General features: G+C 35.5%; 1 protein-coding gene across 1 annotated transcript in view; it reads right to left on the bottom strand.

Moving 5' to 3' along the window:
* The window catches only part of L3MBTL4 (L3MBTL4, histone methyl-lysine binding protein), a 309,548-nt gene that overhangs the window by 241,801 nt on the left and 47,110 nt on the right, over positions 1-20,637 (bottom strand). Inside the window, exons 4-7 of the mRNA XM_023534188.1 lie at positions 5,905-6,009; positions 4,717-4,852; positions 2,804-2,895; positions 1,156-1,310 (exon numbers count right to left, since the gene is read on the bottom strand). Of these exons, the coding sequence (XP_023389956.1) occupies positions 1,156-1,310; positions 2,804-2,895; positions 4,717-4,852; positions 5,905-6,009 (488 nt within the window). The remainder of the gene's footprint in view (positions 1-1,155; positions 1,311-2,803; positions 2,896-4,716; positions 4,853-5,904; positions 6,010-20,637) is intronic.

The following is a 20,637-nucleotide window of genomic DNA, read 5'->3' as shown; positions in this document are numbered from 1 at the left end:
TGACACCAACCAACTGGCTGGACATAAGGACTATTTACATTACACCTGCAGAAACAGGATTCTATTTTAGATCCCATTTTACTCAATGTCAGAGGAAAAAAAAATCAAAGAGTAATGAACATTCTGCTTATTAATTAAAGGATACCATGGAAGATATTACTTCACAGCTAAAATATTATTTTACAGCTAGAATGAATAAGAACGATTTTTTAGTACTGTATTTTATAAACTGAGTAAGCAAACTTCTCTTTTACATAATCTTCTTGAAATTTAAAAGCACACACAAAAAATGTATTTGACTAGGATCTGAACTGCCAGCGACATCTCCAAAGAGTGAACATTTTAATAAACCTCTTCTATCACTTCTTGCTAGCGGCAAGGAAAATATTAATAGGCCAGTCCAAATTTTAATAGGACAGCCCAATCAGACTCCATATATATGGACTGCATACTTGTTCCCTTTCCTCTTCAAAGAACACAGGCTATTCCACCTAAGACACATATGACAATTATTCTATACTCTTCTTCTTGGTTCAAGGAAGAAAACAGAGTCCCCTTCATTCATGCACATGAAGAACCACAGCCTCAGGCTGGGACTTGCTGGTTATTCAGGACACACTGTGAAGAAAGACAGCAAAAATGATTTTTGCCATGCCTTCTTCCATATTTCTGTTTTTTGCCCAGAAAACCCTTTTAACTCGTGCAATGTTAGTTTAATGGTATTATAGCATAGATTTTCTCTGCTCCCCACGGGCTTTCAAATATTTCACTTCATTCTCCCTGAATCTTCTCTTTTAAGAATATGACAGGTGAGTTCAACAGTTTTCAGGAAAAATATACTGCAAGTTCTTAACTTGCTCTTCACAAAAATGTTTCCCTTACAAACTAGACAAAATATAGTGAAGTGCCCTGAACTGGTCATATTATTTCATATGAGGGAGGCCTCATTAGGTAACCTCTCATGGAATGAAGGAAGTTTCTCAGGCTCTTTAATTCAACAATTCATGCAGAAGAGAAAGTAGTGAAAAGTCACCCACTAAATTCCTGATGTTCATAACTTTAAAAACAATAAGAACAGCAACAGTGCTTGAATGAAAAGAAATTCTTAACAGCAAACATGAACACAAGAAAATAAAATACACATTGGTGTCTCACCAGTAATCGTAACTATCATCCCAATTGTCAAAATGCACTAGTAAGCGATCTTCAACAGTATCTGCTATGGTTGCCACACACACCAAAGAAGGGTTCTTCCTGTCGATGGCCTCCAGCTTCATTCCAACCTGAAATTCTTTAGGTATTGGCCCATTCTAACACAGCATCAGAAGAAAGAGGCACAAAAAGAAACAAGAACACCAAACAGGAGTGAGCCACTGTCAAAACTTCTATGATGTTTAGCATCAGAAAAGTCTATAGGGTATCAACACTTACTCTCTTGAATGATGCTAGCAAATGCCAGTAAAAATATTCCAGCAAACTGTTAGGAAGTTTACATTTAGAACAAAGACCCAGGAAATCAGCTTTTACATCGGGCTTTTCTTTTTCTTTGCCCAGATCAGTTTTTCTTCCCTTATCATTGTCATTTTCCAAACTCTTCAGTTCTTAGAGTATTTTGTATTAGTTTTAAAATACGATGTTTACTGAATACGGCAGTATAATTTCCTCTCCTCCCCAAAGGCTTTGAATAGTTTCCAAATACCATTATTTGAAAAAGTAATAGAGATATATGCTCTTTAGTGGCAAAATTATCATTTACTTTGATCAGAAGTGAATAGTGGCTGTCACAATATTTAAGGAACATAGGCACTAATCCACAAAGAAGTCAGAGTTGAAAAAATCTAAATGCTTTTTATAGTATCTGCACATATTTTTAGTATTAAAAAATACTAAGGACTATGATTTACAGTAATATTACAATGACAAGCCCCACTTTTGGAAAGCTATAATTAGCTAGTCCTGGGATTCAGGAAGTATCCATACAATATATCTGGGGACTAGAAGAGGTTTTTTTCTCTACGATTAACATGAAACCCTGATTTCTGTTTTCCTTTAGCACATTACATTTTTAAAAGCAATTTCACATTTGTTTCCTTGATGCAATTCTATGAATCACATCAAGAAGTTGTATAACATAGATTTCAAGATCAAGACACTGAAGCTTGGAGAAGCTGGGTGAGTGTCCTACACAGGGACACAGCCCACAGATGGCAGGACTGACCTCTGACCCTAGGCTTCCTAACCCCTTTTCCTGATTGTGGCCTCACTGCTGGGCCCAGAGAGGGACTTAGAGCTACAACTTATCTTCACTCTCTCCTAATGACTTGTTAGGTTGCTGGGTACACAGGTAGCATAAGTGCGCTCTACCCAAATCTTCATACACTCCTTGAGTCTGTATGAAATGTCACCTTCATTCTCATTACACATATATCCAACTAGGCTGAGTACATTCAAAGTCTACCTGGGATTATCTACTGGTCTCAAAAACACCAAAACTAAGTTTAAATGACTACCTAACTGGAAGCACTGGAAAAAAAAAAACAAAAACAAAAAAACAAAAAAAACCCCTAAAAGGCATTTTAAACTTTAGCAGACTTTAAATATAAAGCTTTCAACTCTCTCCATCTAATGAAAGTATTTAATTATACGTTTAAAAGGGTAAAAAAGATATACCCATAGGAAACTGACAAATTAAGTGAGAAAAATCAATAAGAAGCAAAAGATTCTCAAAAGATAAAATTTCATATTTTAAAAATTTAAGCTCCAGGGAAAAAATCTAATTTATACTGAGGCAGAAAATACTTACAGAACTTCTGTTTCTGAATAATTTCTTGGGAGCATTTTGCAATTTGCAGGCCTTCAAATAATCCATCCAAACAAATTTATCTTTTCTATAACCTAAGAAAAAAATGGATTACTCAAGATACCCACATGATATAACTATGTGCATATCAAATACACAATTCTTATTCAATCTTCTGCCATAAATTCAATGTCCTTTAGCAGACCATGAAAGATTTAAATTAAAATCTCTAGATCTTTCAATGTTTTTTAATGTGTGAAATTCAAAATTGTTGAGTGTGATTTCTCACCATGCATTTCATGCCCCACAAACTTTTTAAATTGATTAGAATATGGAATTGGTACCATGGTGGCTTGATGGGTGTCTCGTCTCCCATTAAGACTTTCCAAAATGGGCAAAGAGAAGAGACAAAAGTTCCTGAGGTTGTCATCACTCCTGAAGAGGCCCATGTCACCAAGACCATTAGAGATGAAACAATCCAGGGTGCCAGACACTTGGTGTAAATTATAGAAACACCTTCACAATCCAGAGACTATTTGGTACCTCCAGCTTTCTGATCCATATCTTTACAGGTTCCCATTTAAAAAAAAAATGCCTTATCCTCCCATCCATATGCCCTAAAGTGGCTCACAGGGTGCTGGGCCCAAATAAAATGGACTCAATAATATTTTATGAGTGTTACACTTAAAATAAATGTCAAACACCTTGCATATCTTCAAGGCCAAAGTTACATCTCCAACTTCATCCCCTACCTTCTTGCCCTTGCTTCTTTGTTCCAGCCACATTCATCTCCTTGTGATTCCTCAACTACACCAAGTACACTCTGGCCCCGGGGCATTTACTCTTGTTTTTCTCTTTGACAACCACTCTTATCCAGGTAGCCACATTGTTTTCTCATTTCATCCACATATGTCAGATGTCACCTTCTCAGGCCTTTCTTCACCATGTTAAGTCAAAGAGTATCCTGTGACACTCTCAGTCCTCCCACTCTGCCACTGTCTGACACAATTTTTATCTTTGCTCGTCATTTTTCTCCCCTCTAGAATGAAAGCCCCATGAAGGCAGAGACGGTTTATTTTATGTAGTGCTATATCTCCAGTGTCTGCACAGAGTAAGGACTCCATAAATACCTACTGAATGAATGAGCCTGTGGCCTGTTATCAACTTCCATGAAATCCAGCAATCTTAAGGAACTCTGTCATTAATCTCAGGGACAGATCCCAAAGGATACCCTGAGGTGGTTACTAAGAATAAAATGACTATATACTGACTCCAGAAGTGTCCACAATCACCAAATAGTCTAATATCTAAGCAGGAGACCTTAGATCTTATATAGATGTTTACTGTGCAAAGAAACGGGTCCACTGGCATCTCAGCTGGTCAAATCCTCACCTCACTAGCACCCAACAAATAAGAAAGGCTTCAGTCACATTTGCCAGCCTCAGATTCCTCTAGCACATAACAAAAAACAAAGATAAAAATGTTATTTCCCATCAAAAGAAAACAGCGAAATTGTTTTCTCTTTCATAGTTCCCTATTCTCCATTTAAACAAATGATAGTGAATCAAGTTTCTTCATGTATAGTATCACCAATTGATATGTTTCATTTCGATTTAAACATTAGTTTATTGATTTATCATAAGGTTTAATAAATTTTATGTAAAATAAAATGTTCTCATAAGGTTTTATTTCTGCCCTAGGTACCTTATCAGAATATCTGACTTAAACAGTCATTGATGCTTTTCTTTTAAAGACATTTATTTCTAAGAATGGTATTCTTGCAGACCTACTGCATTTTGTAAATCAAACTTTCATTTTGGAAATCAATTCACACCAGGCTCTCTTTTTATTATTTCATGAAATGTTGTTAAAATAAAACTGAAATAACAACTGACTCTCTTTCCATCCTGGCTTACCCTTAGGGATGTGCAATTCATGCTTGGTTTTTTCACACCATCCTACAGGATGAATGTCAGGGGAACCAGCATTGGTCCAAAAATCGTAGCAGCTTAAATAACCATCAAAATGAAGCCTTAGACGGTAACCACACACCTGCAAAATGGAATGTTTGCAATTGTTCGCTGTGTCATGCACTTGAAGTATACACAAAATTAACAAAATATTCATATATTCTGTCAGTGCCATCAACATATATGAACCAATCCTCTCATTCAAATGTGTTTGTATAACAGAACAAATTTACAGATGACATGTGAATAAGACAAAATACACTGTCTTTCAAGTACCTAGAATTTTTTTCTGCAAAAAAAGAACCCTTGTAGTAAGTCTAGGAATCTGAGGTCAATTTACATGTCCATTAATTGATGAGTTTATTATTTCAATAAGTGTCAAATATTCCTTTCAGAAACCCCATCTCCTACTGTCTGGCTTGAATTCATATCCTAAGACAAAGTAAGCTAAAATATAGAGTGAAACCAAAATAGGTACGGTCTTATTTCGACTCTAACATATAAATCTACCATACTCAATAAAGGAATTAATAAAACAGTCTGAGAAAAATACCTCTAGACATGCTATATAAGTTTAATAACTATAATCAATCAGTAAATTAAGTGCACAGTGTTTCTATCTTTGATGTTATTAAAAACATACAAGTGTTTTATCAACCTAATATAAAATGTTTAGTAAATATCACATTTTATAAGCCATTTACTTTCATCAATGGCTCTTCACTCTATATAATCTTCATAAAATGTATGTATTTATGTAAATATATCATTCATATGCATGGATATTTTTCATGTGCATTTCTCATTAGTTCAGCTAAAACTTGAATAATTATGTCTCTTTTAATAGACAAATGCAACACTGTGGGATTCACTGATTGTTATCAACCTCAGGTGAAAACTATTTACCAGTTAAATCAAGAGTCACTGCTAGTGATGAAGAATTTATTAGAAAGCTAATCTTCAGAAGAAAAAGAATTCATTAAGAAACATATTTCACCCATCACTGACTAAAATAAATCTATAATGTACTGGATCTTGTTTATATTGTAAAGTACTCAAATTCATTATTCTCTAGAAAATTCTCTTCTATCACTGTGCAATTAATTAGCCCAAGACAATAACACCATCTCTTACCTCAGCTACAGAAAGCACACAAAATACAGATGGATGTCGGGGGTCAATGCCTTCTAATCTCATTCCAACCTGGAAACCATTTTCGTGCTCCGGAAAGGACTGATCCTATGAGATTTATAGGATTCATAATATAACATTAGCCACTGAAATATCTTCACAATGTGATATTAAAACAGTTGGTGTGGCCATGCATACAATCAAGAACTTACTGTACCAGTTTGGAAGTTTATGAATATAGCTAAAGACAGAAGACTGCTCAATATTTGGCCTTCAAAGATGGTTAGATCATTTTTATGTGTTTTGAAATAGTTCATCTATAAAACAGTATATCCTGTGAACTCCTAATTTATTCCTTTTGCCCATTTTTCCTTAATGATTTGAAGGAGCTCTTCCTATACTCTGGAGACAATCTTTTGTTGGTTATAACGATGATCTATTTCCAGTCTGTGACTTGGCCCTCCTTTGTTGCAAAGGAGTTTTTTTTAACTTTGTAAAATATGTCAATTATTTCTTGTGCAGTTTGTACATCTAGTCTATGAAATCCCTTGCAACATGAAGTCACACAGATATTCTCCTAGTGCTCCTTTAAAACTTTTGTTCTTCACATTTAAATCTACAATGCAACTGGAATTGATTTTTTCTGTGGTGTGAGGTAGGGGTTTATTTCTTTCATATGGAAAGCAAAGTATTCGACAAAAATTTTGGAATAGTCATTTGATCTGAAAAGATTTTTCTGTTATACATACTTGTGGGTCTACTTCTGGCCTTTTTATTCTGTTCATTGGCTAATATGCCTATATCACGTTTTCTTATTTGTTTATAATGAGTCTTTCTATCATTATAGAAAGTCTTTCTATCATTATAGGGCAGTCTTAGTCTTTATCATATTGAGTTTTACAATTCAGGAACTAGTTCCCTCTCCATTTAATCTAATTATTTTCTCTGTCCAAGAGGTTTTCTAAATTTTCATAGACTTCAAAAATGCTTTGTTAAACTTATTTCTGTGCACCTTTTAATGCTTATCGCCATTGTAAATGGAATCGATTTCATAATAGACTTCCTAATTTGTTCCCATTATTATTTTCTTTAATAAATAAAGAAAATAGTAATCTTATTTCTCATAGCCTTGCTGAATTAGTATTAGCAATTAGTAAATTTCCAATTAGCAAATTTACAGACAGAAAGTGTCTGTCTTTCAAGCAGATTTAGCATTACTAGTCAATTTATTCCTAATTACAAATAAACGTATATACTAATGGAAAATGATGATTAAAACCTAGTTTAACAGCTACTTTTTAATCAGTTATTACTATTTATTACTGTTTAACATATAAATGCCTATTTTAGAGTAAAATTTATTCTTTTGAAAATATTTTCACTTAAAAATAATGTCAAACTTAAAGAAAAGTTGCAAGAATGAAATAGTACAGAGAATACTTATAGCCTTTGCTTAGATTTAATTATAATGTTCTACCTCATTTGTTTTATCATTTCCATCTGCTTCCTCTCTCATATGTCTGTGTGTATGCAGAAACGGATATATAGATACAAATATACATATACATGTACACGTGATTTTTTTTCTGAATTGTTCAAGGGCCTTTTAACCCTAAGTACTAAATATGTTCCCATAAGAGTAGTATATTTTCCATGAGAATAGGAACATTCTATTACATTAAAAAATAGCTCATTTATCAGTTTCTGTAAATTTAACATTTTTATAACACTGTAACTAATCTTCTATTCATATTGCCATTTTTCCTATTTATCCAGCAATGAACTTTATAAAAATTTTCCCCATCCAGAATAGGATTCAGTCTAGGGTCAGATATTAAATTTAGTTGACATGTCTCTTTAGTATTCCTTAACCTGGAACATTTTCCGTAACATTTCTTTATCTTTTATAACATTGACATTTTTAAAGAACATACTCTTTCCACTCCTCCATTTTATTAAAATAGAAAGTCCTCATTTTGGATTTGTCTCATGTTTTCTCATGATTAGATTCAGGTTACACATTTTTTTACCAGTCTACTACATGGGTGATAATGTGTCCTCAGGATTCCACATGTGGAGTCACATGATATTCGTGTGTTTCCTCATTGGTGATGTTAATTTTGATCACACAATTACAGTGTTGTCCAATTCCTTCACGATACAGTTATATAAAGGACACACATATACATACATAAACATGTATAAATGTATATACATATATGCATACATATACATTTTAATATATGCATACATATACATTTTAATAAATCATAAGTTCAAGCAGATTCATTTTATTCCCATCCATTCCCAAAGGGTTTATACTGCCTTCTTCCATCCATATTTATATTTCCCCTCTAAAACAAGGTCAACACATTTACTCATGTGCTAAATCCTGTATCTGTTATAATTGCAGAATGGTTTCACCCACACTACTATAATTAAAACCTATACAATTCAAGATTTGTTCGCAATTTTCCCTCCCTATGCTGCCATCCACGAATACGGCAAATAGTTAAAAACTACTTGGATTCATTCTTTTTTTCTTTTTTCAGTGCAGTTATGGCATTCATTTGAAATACAGTGGAGTTTGTTTCAATTTGCTCTCAGTTCTTAAAGATTGAATTTTATATTTTAATATGTAGAATGTTAACATGCTTCCAAAGTTAAAACAATACACAAAGGAGCTCAAAGACATGTTTCTCCTCCGCGCATCCCATCCACTTGCTCCACCTCTTGTGTGTGAGCAGCTTCACTCTTTTCTGGTTTATCCTTCCAGGATTTCTCTTTGTAAAAATAAGCAGTTGTGTTTACGATTTTTTTCTTAATTTTCCCTTTCCTCTAACTAAAGGTAACATACTATACAGGCTGTTTTCACTTCCTGATGTCTCCTGGACACCGCTCCATCTCAGGTCACAGCGACTGGTCACATTCTTTTTTCATAGCTGCACCGCACTTCGCTGTGGGCAGGTACCATAGTTTATTCAACCGTCTATACTTGGGCACATGCCTTTTTTTATATGAAAATGAAATGGTTTTAAAATTGTTTATGAGTTGGCTTGTAAAATGTCATTAAAAACTTTCTTACATTCACAAATCATTTTAGAAGCTTCCAAGGAAAATCTTAAAAGATGAGAAAACCCAAAAATGAAATGGTGAGAATGAATGATTTCTCAGGAATATTTCTACAAAAATAAATGTCATGTGTGTGTTTAACTCTCCCAGCCTTATCACATCTACTCTGTTTTCCGGCAGATTTATTTAACAAGTTTCGTGTCACTACCTCCTGTTCATGGCTTTGAAATTTCTCAGTTAACTTCAAAAGCACCTCACACATACACATAGCCCTACAGCATTTATAGGAAAGCAAAGGGAAAGAAGAGATCATGAAGCAAAGGGAGTATATTAATATTGCTGAAAGGAAATTTAAAAAGCTGTGGAAACTGAAAGAACATTTTTTATGTTTTAACAAAACTGAAAGGTGCAGAATTGGGACCAGTATTATATTGAGCAGACTATACTTTCTTATTACAGGTGAATGATAAATTTAAGAGATTGGTGATAACTCACAGCCAGGAGTTAGGATGATCAATGTTACCCTTGTCAGCATTTCAAAATGGTTTTTCAATTGAACATTCGGGAGCCTTGTATAATGTTGCAAGGAACACTTATGTGGCTAAAACAGCCACAGCATTCTTTGAAGGTTTCAAAGAAAAACATTCTATTTTAACAATCTTAAAGGCAACATTTAGTGAGAAATATCACTGCCTTTCATCGATCTCTTCTGTTGGATGGTCTATTCAAAAAAGATTTAATGTTTTTTCCTTTCTAAAAGTCTTATATTTTAATGAACCTAATTGATAGCTGTATTTACAAAATTATGTTTTAGATGAAAAAAGGGAACTGAAATCACATTTAAAGCAAACAATAAGCCCACTAAATTCAGTCATAAAAAACAGTAAAGTCTATAGACCTAAATAAAACTTCTACAGATAAATGAACTCAAGCCCAGAGAGGTTAGGAGACTTTCTCAAGGTCACTCAACTAGTTTAGTAGTAGAGCACAACTAAGAACACAAGTCTTCTGACAGCCTGACAACCATGTGTTCAGTATAAGGAGACAGATTTGGCAACAAAACAGGCAAAATAAAATGTGGCTTGAGGCCATGGAAGCCTTCAAGGACATTTCCAGAGAAAAGCCATGTGCTCTTGGGTACAGAAGTTAAGGTGTTTTGTCACTTTCTTTTCCAAGAACAATTGCAAAATAATGCTTTCTAGTATACAATTGATAAAATTGTCACTAATGATGAAGAAGGATTATTCAAAGTTCCATATCTCAGAGAAAAAGCAAGTACAAATTACATAGTATTATTTTTAAAATAAAATGAGTCAGAGCATTAGGGGGGGAAAAACCCCAAAACTACAAAAACAAAACACCATGCCTAGAGAAAAGCAGACAGGCTACTGGCAAAATTCTTTTATGAAATACAGTGTATAAGAGCACTAATTATCATATGTGTGTGCCAGCAGAGCTTTGCTGTGTGTGTGGACTGAGTAATAAATGTACAGTGTGAACAGCTCCTGGACACTTGGTAGAAAGATGTGAGAAATTCCAGGCAACATTTTATTCTGTTTATCACTGCAAGCCCTGGTACAAGAGAAGAAAGATTACGCTTGTAATGATTATTTCTGAGCCACTGTACAGCCTGGAGAAGGTTAGTGGCCACCAACACTGGCAAAGCATCATCTAGATCTGTGTGTTATGGAAGAATGTTGATACGCTAAGTGGAAGTGAATGCCCAAAGGCATTCAATTTTATGCACAGGCAAAAGCTGGCAGTCAACATTTTCCTGATCTTAACACTGAAATAAATGGAAGAAATCAAAGCCACTGAGGCACACATTTTTAGCATGCTAAAAATGGTAAGGACCCCAGGACTCTGGTTTCTAAACCTTCATGTGATGGCTGTCAAAGGGAAATATGTTCATAGGAATTTTATATGCAGATGATAAAAACAAAATTTCTTGTAACAGCAAAGACCATTGCCAAAGGTTCAGAGGCCTTCATAAGTGGTTTATCATAGCAACATCTTTAAAATCTCAAATTGCCTCAATGTTTATGTATCTCCAGTGCTAAAATTTCACAATTTTAAAAGTGAAAGGTGAGATACCAGAAGTTTTATGCAGGCAAACTGTGATTTATATAGCTTGACCACAGAGAGTTTAAATCTTTGTCAACACTTGATGATTCTCTTCATTCAATGTGAAAGAAAAGAAATCATTTTATTGGTAGCCTGAAACTAATTTAAATACTGCAGAATGGAACATGAAGAAACCATTTTTCCAGAGACAAATACAACCAAAGAGATAGTTATGAATGCATTTGCTGCTCTCTCTAACATAGATAGAATCAAACTGCCAGGTTTTGAGTATGATATTGTTGACTTAGAATTTGATATAACAAAAGGAATCTGAGTTTATGTTTGAGCTGAATATCCAGGATGATCCAGATCTCTCTGAGGAACCACCCAACACTTGCTATCATAGCCGACATCCTGTATTGATCAGATACATAGTTCTCATTAAACAGAAACGAAAAATGAAGAATGAAAAGAAAAGATGATGGAGCCTGAGCTATCCTTTTTCAAGGTGACTTTTATCCAACAAGAGCTTGTGTAGCACTTAACTCTGGACTAGATTCTGTACTTTATAAATATCAACTCATTAAATCATCATGAAAACACTATGAAGTAGATATTATTATGTACATTATACAGATGATGAAATTGGGGCACAAGAGGTTATGTAATAAGCCTAAGACCATAATATGTGTCTAGTTTTAGTGTATGGGTGACTAGTCAATCTGAAAGATCATTTATGAAAGGTTATGAGCAATGAGCAACACTGTCCAACTCACTGACTAAAGACTTCATAATTTTTAAATTTTTAATTAAAACTTAGAGTTTTTTTAATACCTAAAATTGGTGGTCTGAGTACCTTTATCTGTTCTATATGACTATTAAATGATTCCCAGATGCCAAAAGTTTGAAAACAGTGCCATATAGAGAGTGCCATACTATCATATGTGGGAATTTAATATAAAACAAAAGTAGCATTTTAAATCAAGAGAGTAAACATAAATTTCATTAGGACACAGGACTATCCATTTGGGGAGAAAAACTGAATTACATTTCTATCACAATAGCATATACAAAAATAAAATTAGATGGAGAGAAAATAGACACAATACAATGAATACAATGCAGCTATTTAAAAAGCAAGATGCAGACTAGGATCTGTTCAGGTGGCATGATAGTCATGAAATACTGATAAATAGAAAGCAAGTATTAGACTAGTAATATACAACTACTTATATAAACATTTTCCACCTATCTACATAACTACATGTATATAAATCTAGAAGTAAACACATCAAATTATTTTGAGTGTTTCACCTACAGAGGGGAACAGAGAGAAAGCCCTTTATTTTTACAGTCTTCTGTCTTATTTGAATTTTTAAATGGTATTGTAATTTTTTTAAAAAATCAACACATAAACACAATTAAGTGATGATGATGCTAGGCAAGTAACCGGGACACAGGTCACGAGAAGCCTTCCTTGTATGTCTTGTTAAGGATCTTTTAGTTTATTTTTAGTCGACAAAGCATTAAAAGATGTTTTTAAGTAGAGGAGAAAAGACATTCTTGCATTTTATAAAAATCTTATTACTGGCAGTGTGAAGAATTAATTAGAAAAGTAGCAAGACTAGAAATAGGAAAGATGGTTAAGGAGGCTTTTAATATATACTGATACTGAAAACTTCTCTCGTACACGTACAGTATTTAACTTAGTGTATTTAGCCTTAAAATCCCCTGTATTGGAACTATTACAATCCCCATTTCGCATATGAGGAAATAAAGGCTCAGAGAAGTTCACAAATGCTCCATTTGTACAGTTAGTAAACACCTGGAATTCAAATTCAAACCCTGTTCTGCAAAGTTATATTACATTCCAGAATTCTGCAATTTCCTGGACAAGTGATAAGGAAGAGCTCAATCAATGCAGAGCAAAAGCTGGAATGAAGGGAAGGGATCAAATTCAATAGCTATTTAGGAGGTAAAATGGGCAGTACCTGATGAATGGCTGGATACAAAGGATGAAGAAGGTAGAGAATTTAAACTAATATCCAAGTTTCAGGGTTGGGAAAAATTCCCAAATTTTCTATCACATGATAATTTTTACTTTTACAATGTTATCAATAATTGATACTTTCAAGAACTTTATGGACAGCTCATAAACAACTATATTTTCATATGTTCTTTTCAATTCCAACTTTCTGATGCATTGTTATAGCTTCAATGTTCTCACAGGTCTCTTGCAATAAATCTTTCATCATAAATGTCTATTCACTGCAAGATACTAGCAAACTATGAGGTTATGAAACCCCTTCCTTGCTTTTCTCTCAAGAAGCTTTATGACTTTCACCTGAGCTAACAGTGGGGAATATAAAAAAAATATTAGAACCCTTTCTGGTTTTCTCTTACTTTAATCACAGAAGAAAAATAGAGAACTTAAAAAAAAATGCACACACACACACACGCATACTTTCTCTCTCACACACAGCATACACATAGACACACATTTTGTTTTCCTGCCCTTTTTAAACTACACCTTAATGTAGCTGTTTTTAATGGTGAGGCAAGGGAGGGATCCATGATTTCTTCAGGGATTTTAGAAACCTCCTGAATTTTATATAAAATTTGCAAGCAAATGGATATAAACACTTCTCTAAGGAGATTAGCAATAGCTTTCATTAGATGTTCAAAGGGGCCTAAGACCTAAAAAAAGATTAAGAGCCACGTGGCTATCCTTTCAGGGAATCTGTCATTAATCAATCCACTGACGAACATATTTAGGAGACTTCAATAAGCAGAACACAGCAGTTCACTGCAGCTGTTCATCATAGATCGACAGACCAGGCAGCAATGCACGCTTCAAACTCTGCTTTTTCAAAGTGACGCCTATTTTTGCCATCTATTTGTTAGGCTAATGGGGAGAAATCATCACCTACATAATTAAACATAACTTGCTGCAAAGCTTCAGTTAGGATGGCAGTGAAGGATGGCTGATTGTGTATTTTTAAATTCTCATTTTAGAGACTACTTCCTTGCTATTTTAAACATTTTTCATAGATTAACTCTGAATCCCAACTGCTGCCAAGCTTATACCAAGAGGCATTCTACAGAGAACACAGAATTCGTGGCACAAGAACATATTTTAGTAAGTTAGTGAATGTAACTCCTACTGTTGTTTTTAAATCTATTCTACTACAATCTCAGATTCAAAAATTCTAATTTCCCCAGAACCTGATGACCTATTGATAGTAAGAAGTTTAGCTGATAGATGATAGATAGATTAGACTACATATCCCTCTATATATGTATATAATGCGCACACTCTCTCTCTCTCTATATATATATATGTGTGTGTGTATATATATATATATATACACATACACATATATATATATGCCGTCTCGATAGATAGATAGATAGATAGATAGATAGATAGATAGATAGACAGACAGACAGACAGAACCTGACCATTGACTGAAACAAAAAAACAGCACATACCAGAGTAGGTGAAATACTTACCAACAAAGACCATTATGAACAAAGAGAAAGAACCCACACAGTATAAAATAACTACATAGACAGAAATTTAAAAAATAACTTCAAAAGTTGTTTGATAATTCATTAGCCATCACTAATTTCACGAATCCTCTGAGTCTAGCATCTAAAACAATAAACCCACATAATTTTTTCCCTTAAGGACTAAACCCTCCCAGGGAAAAAAGACAAGAATAAATTTCATTTAACTAAAGAAGAACTGTGGAAACTGAATTCCACTATTTTCTTTTAATTTCTCTTCTCCTCAACAGCTCTGGTATCCAGCTTCCAGCTGGAACTACAGATAAACAGCCTTTACAGGGATTTCAAGCTCCTCCAGAGAAGAAAAAGCAGCCCTGATCTGGCTGTACTGCTTCACTACTTCAGATCTACTAAACCATTTCACAGTTCTCCTGATACTTTGAATCACATCATTTTAAGAAGTGGGGAAAGTATCTGAGCCATAAGATCAGAACATATCTTCAGTTTTGCGCCAGACTTCAGGGCTTTAGGGAGTATGAGAAATGAACATGAAGGGGAATTTGCTCTGTTCTTCAGGGTCCCAGCAATTAATCAGTTTAAATGACTTCACACTGTAAGGTCACATTCTAGTTTTAAAACTTCCTTCTTTGCCCTCGATATGACTTGCGATTTAAACCCCAGACAAACATCCAAATATAATACACACAATATTTTTTCAAAAAAGATTTTTTTTTCTGGGAAAAGTGTTAAACACCAATGAAGTTATCTTAAAACTAGAGGCAACAAAATATATACAGAAGACAAAAATAAATAAACAAACAATCAAACACTTCAGTCAAATAAAAAGAGCATACAGGAGAAAAAAAATGGCATAGATGATAGAAGCTTTGTTCATCCCTCTTGCAACCAAATCAAAGTTGTGACAGAAACACAGAGCAAACAGCAAGGAAAGTCGCCTGGGATCTAGATGAACAGAACTACAACTAGAGAGAGAAAAATTAATCAACCTGCAACAGAAGAAGGTAGGAGGGGGCAGGGACGCAAGGCTGCGAGGCTGCCCAGTCCTGAGCAGCTGAGTGAGACAGAGACTGGTAGCTGCAGCCAGCAGCCACAGACGCCTCTTAAAGGGGCCGTCCCCACAAGTGGACTTTTGTGGTGACAGACTTGCTCGTCCTGAGCACCAGTGCAGAGTTGGCTGCTGAGGAGGGGCAGGGGAACAAGGGACATACAGGGTAACACTGAGTTGTCAGAATGAGGCCCAGAGGTGAGGCTCTTTCCCAGACAGAAATACTAGTGGTGTCCACTATTCCTCTGTTGAGCCCTCCCCCTACCAGTGTGCCCACACAGGAGCCATCAGAGCTGAGACGTCAACAAACTGGATAACAGAGGTCACTCCACCCAGAAGATTCCCTGAAATTCTACCTCCCCCAACTTCCGGCTCCACCCAAGCCACATCCAGGTGTGTCCTCAGTGAGTCAAGTGCTCTTTGCTGAGCAGCGCCAAGACTCACACTGGTGGCAGCTGGCCTTGTTTTCTTGTGGCAACGATTAACAGAGCATCTGTAGATTGCTTGCTGAATCTTAACAGGTGGCCCCAAAAGGGCACAGGCTGGGACTAAACTTGGCCTGCAGCTGAACCCCTCTCAGGACTGTGCCACTGGACACTTACTTCACACAGCTGCACTAATTAGATGAGGAGACTTAGGTGCTTTGCTTAGTACATAGAAACAGACACAGAAAAGCGGCCAAAATGGGAAGACAAAGAAACAGAAACCTAAGGAGAGAACAGAACAAAGATCCAGAAATAATGGAGTCAAGCAATTTAACAGATGCAGAGTTCAAAATACTGGTTATAAAGACGCTCAATGAATTTAGGGGAAATGTAGATGAATTCAGTGAGAACTTTAACAAAAAGATAAAAAACATAAAAATGGAAATGGAAATTATAAAAGGGAACCAGTCAGAAACGAAGAACACATTATCTGAGATGAAGAGTATATTAGATGGAATAACCAGAGTGGATAAAGAAAAGAATCAAACCTCTGATTTAGAGGATGGGGAAGCCAAGGACACTCAATCAGAATGGCAAGAAAAAGGAAGCCAAGACAATAATAATAATTTTACTATTAAATGTAAAAATATTCATGTCATAGGGGCACCTATGGACAACAAGATGTTGAAGAGCTAATAATGGAAAACTTCCCTCACCTGGTGAAGGAAATGAACATACAACCCGAAGAAGCTCAGGGAGTTCCCAAAAAGATGAACCCAAAGAGGCCTGCACCAAGATGCATCATAATTAAAATGCCAAAGGTAAAATGCAAAGAGGAAATCTTAAAGCAGCAAAAGAAAAGCAGTTAGTTACCTACAAGGGAACACCCATAAGACTAGCAGCTGATTTCTCAAAAGAAATTTGCCAGCACAGAAGGGCCTGGCACAAAATATTCGACGTGATGAAAACCCAGGATCTACAACCAAGAATACTTTACCCAGTAAAGCTATCATTTAGAGTTGAAGGACAGATAAAGAGCTTCCCAGACAAAAATAAGCTAAAGGAATTTATCAACACCAAGCCAGTATTACAGAAAATGTTGGGGGGATTTCTTTAAGAAGAAAAAATATATCAAAAACAGAAATAAAGAATGGTAAGAACTACATTCCTATCAATAGGAATGGGTATCTCAAATGGGAAAGAATTAAGTGCTCCAACCAAAAGATAGATTAAAAGATACACACAGACCAAAAGGAAGAGAACAGAAAAAGATATTGCCTTGATGGACCTAGAGGGTATTGCACTAAATGAAATAGGTCAGATAGAGAAAGACCAATATCACGATTCCACGTACATGTGAAATCTAAAGAACAAAATAAACAACAAAAAAAATGGAAATAAACTCATAGATACATAGAATATTTTGAGGGCTATTAAATTAGGAGGGGGTTGGGGGAATGGCAAAAAAAAAGGCAAAAGGATTAAGAGGTAGAAATAGATAGTTGCAGAATAGACATGGAGATGTAGAGTGTAGCATGGAGAAGATGGTTAATAATGTTGTAATAAATATGTAAAGGGGAAGAGGGGTACTAGATTTAGTGGGGTGATCACTTTGAGAGTTATATGGATCTCTGATCACTATTCTGTACAACTGAAACTGGTATATTATTGTATGCCAACTATAACTGAATAAAAATTCATTGAATTGTACAATGTAAATATGAGCATCTAATTTTCTATTATGTTTCAATAAAGCCAGAAAAGGAAAAAAAATTATACATATTAAAAAAAAAAAGCATACAGACTGAGGCTACATTTGATTCTAAGCTTATCAGAATAATATAATGAGATAATATATCTCATTATAATATGAGATATTTCATTACAGTTTATACAACCACTAAAAAAGCCATGCACAGTAATCATGTGGCTCATGATTGATATTCAAATTATTTTTTAAAGATCTATATTAAAAATAACATAGTATCCTCAGTGATTATCAAGAAATTTGGAAGCATGTTAAAAACACAAATAATTTGACATCTGACTAAATTGTTTTGGTTGGAAAGGTGCTAGGTGTCTCACATAGTTTTACAGGGGATTATAAAAAATATGAATTTTCACAGCAGCATCTTCCTGCACCTGCAGACCGAAATACAAATCCAGACTTTAAACAACAACAACAACAACAACAACAACAACAACACACACACATACACACATTCTCCAAATTCTATTCAATGTACTGCTGTATTTAGAAAAATCATATTTTTAAAAATATAATTCAGATCTGGGTGAAGAAGTTACATTTAGAGAGAAAGCTATTCTTTTTGTTTGGAATTCGAGCAAGGAAGATTTAGAGGGGACAGGAATGTGTTCAAATAAAGGCTGTCTTAGGTCTAGGTTAAACCAGGAAAGTGTCTTTGCTCCCCTCACCTCCAAATACTACCCCATCATCCTACAGATGGCTGGACTTTCCTTATTAGGACACAAAATATTTCTTTCCAAAATTGCAATAGATTATGATCGATTTTAATGGGGAAAAAGAGAGTATGATACAAGAACATGAATAAAGTATGTCTAAGACTAAGATGTCACTGAAGGAAGCAGGGGAGGAAAAGCAGGAACACCAAAGTTTATATAACAATTGTGCCTTATTTTAGGAAAGAAAGGGAATCAAATGAGGAAATGTTTGTTTTCATCATGAAGTCAGTAAGTCATCAACTGTATAAGCATGAGGAACGACATTATAATGAGAAAGAGAAAGGTTTGGAACACCAATATATGCCAATATTAAGGTATCAGATGAAGCTCAAATAAATGATGGGTGTTTTTCAGACTGGTCACTCATCCTGAAGTACAGAAGAACGTGAAACCAAAATCCGAATGTCCTCAATTGGTAGGGCATGCTCCATGGAGGGCACGCAGGAGCATTACTGTGGTCAAACTGAGGTAAATCCTGACAAGAAAGAGTAGGAAGATGGGGCCCTGGCCAGTGTTCTGAATGAATGCTACCAAGAATGACATAGAGAATGGGGAGAGCGAAAGTCTAGGATCTGAGAAAAGAGTAATTTTAAGAATTAACTGCATTTAATAGACACTGTAGTATGCTAACACTTCATATATTTTATATGTAATTCTTCAGCAGTCCCTGAGAAGTGAGTGATATTACCTGCCATTTACAGTTAAATAAACTAAGGGTCCGAGAAGGGCTTCATAGAGTCCTTCTATAAAGTGAGGGAAAAGTAGCTGGAAGGACTCAGTAAGGCAGCATATGTAAAAGCACCAAGCAAATGATAGGTGCTCAAAAATGCACTTCTCCCAGAGAACCATAGAGCAAGGACAAATGTCAGTCTTCAAGATTATAATTCTACAAAGAGACAAAATATACCTACAGGTAATTATACAGAGTAGCATAAAAATTAGCAAACATGTTAGTACATGTTGGAACTACACTTACAAAGATCATTATCACAAAAGTGTTCATGAAGGGCTAAAGGGGGGACCAGCTTGGAAAGAGAGAACCCATTTAAGAAATCTTTGCTACAATTTATGTGAAACAAAAAAAAAAGAAAGAAAGAAACCAGGCTTATTCCTAAATGAGGCAGTAGTGATAAGGACAGAGTAGGAACTGAAGAATTAAGACGTGAAACTTGAGCAGACTACATTATCAAACCACAGAGCGAAGAGAGAGGTAGGACTCAAGAAGGCCACCAGGGAGGCCCATTCCCAGGGACAAAGAGCCCAGGAGGTGACACATGGAAGGAGGCTGAGAAGATGAGTCCAGTTTGAATTTATTGAGTGTTAAGAAATATGTGACATACAGGCGAGAAGACCAAGAGGAAGATCCAGGAGGATATAAACTCCATTGCATCTAGGTGGAATGGAAGTTAAAGACGTAGATGAGATGGCCAGGGAGCCATAGGGCGGGGGGGGGGGGGGGGGGGGCGGAGTGGAGAGGGACTAGGCTAAATCATAGCAGAAGAAAAAGACTTTCAGAAGAGCCTGGTAAGGAGTGGCTAGGAATAAGCAAAATCAGAATCTGACAGTAGACGGTGTTCTGGAGTGGAGGGAGTATAAGATGGGGCCTAACAGGTGTCTGGCTGTCAAATCCTGAAGGTCACTTTTGTGGGCACAGTTTGAAGCAGTGGTAGGAGTAAAGGCCAGGTTGTAGGAATTGGAGAAGGAAAAGGTTAGAAAAATCAAGAAAAGAGAAAATGAAGTCTAAAATTTCAAGAAGCTGAACTGGCGTAAGGAGATGAGTTAAAGAGGAAAATCCAGAATAAAGGGGCAGTATTTTTTCTTAAAAATGGAACAGACTTAAGCATATTTGTAGTCTAAAGGGAAAGGCTCAGAAGAGAAGCAAAGTTAACTTATGAGCAAGACATGAGATAACTGGTTGACTGAAATCTCTAGAAAAATATAAATGGGAGAGATCCAGAGCACAGGCAAAGGGCTGAGCAACAGAAGGAGGACACTTCTTCCAGTACAAAAGGAAAGGAGGTGAGAATAAGTGTGGCGAGAGGTTTGCAGGAGGAAATAGAAGGGGGGTAACTCCATATCCATCAGAGGAATGACTACTTCCTGCTGAGAGTGAGG

Source organism: Pteropus vampyrus, unplaced genomic scaffold (genome assembly GCF_000151845.1).
Source record: "Pteropus vampyrus isolate Shadow unplaced genomic scaffold, Pvam_2.0 Scaffold122, whole genome shotgun sequence".
Classification (NCBI taxonomy): Eukaryota; Metazoa; Chordata; class Mammalia; order Chiroptera; family Pteropodidae; genus Pteropus; species Pteropus vampyrus.
The sequence above is the reverse complement of the archived record's forward strand: the minus strand, read 5'-3'. Positions and strand labels throughout refer to the sequence as shown.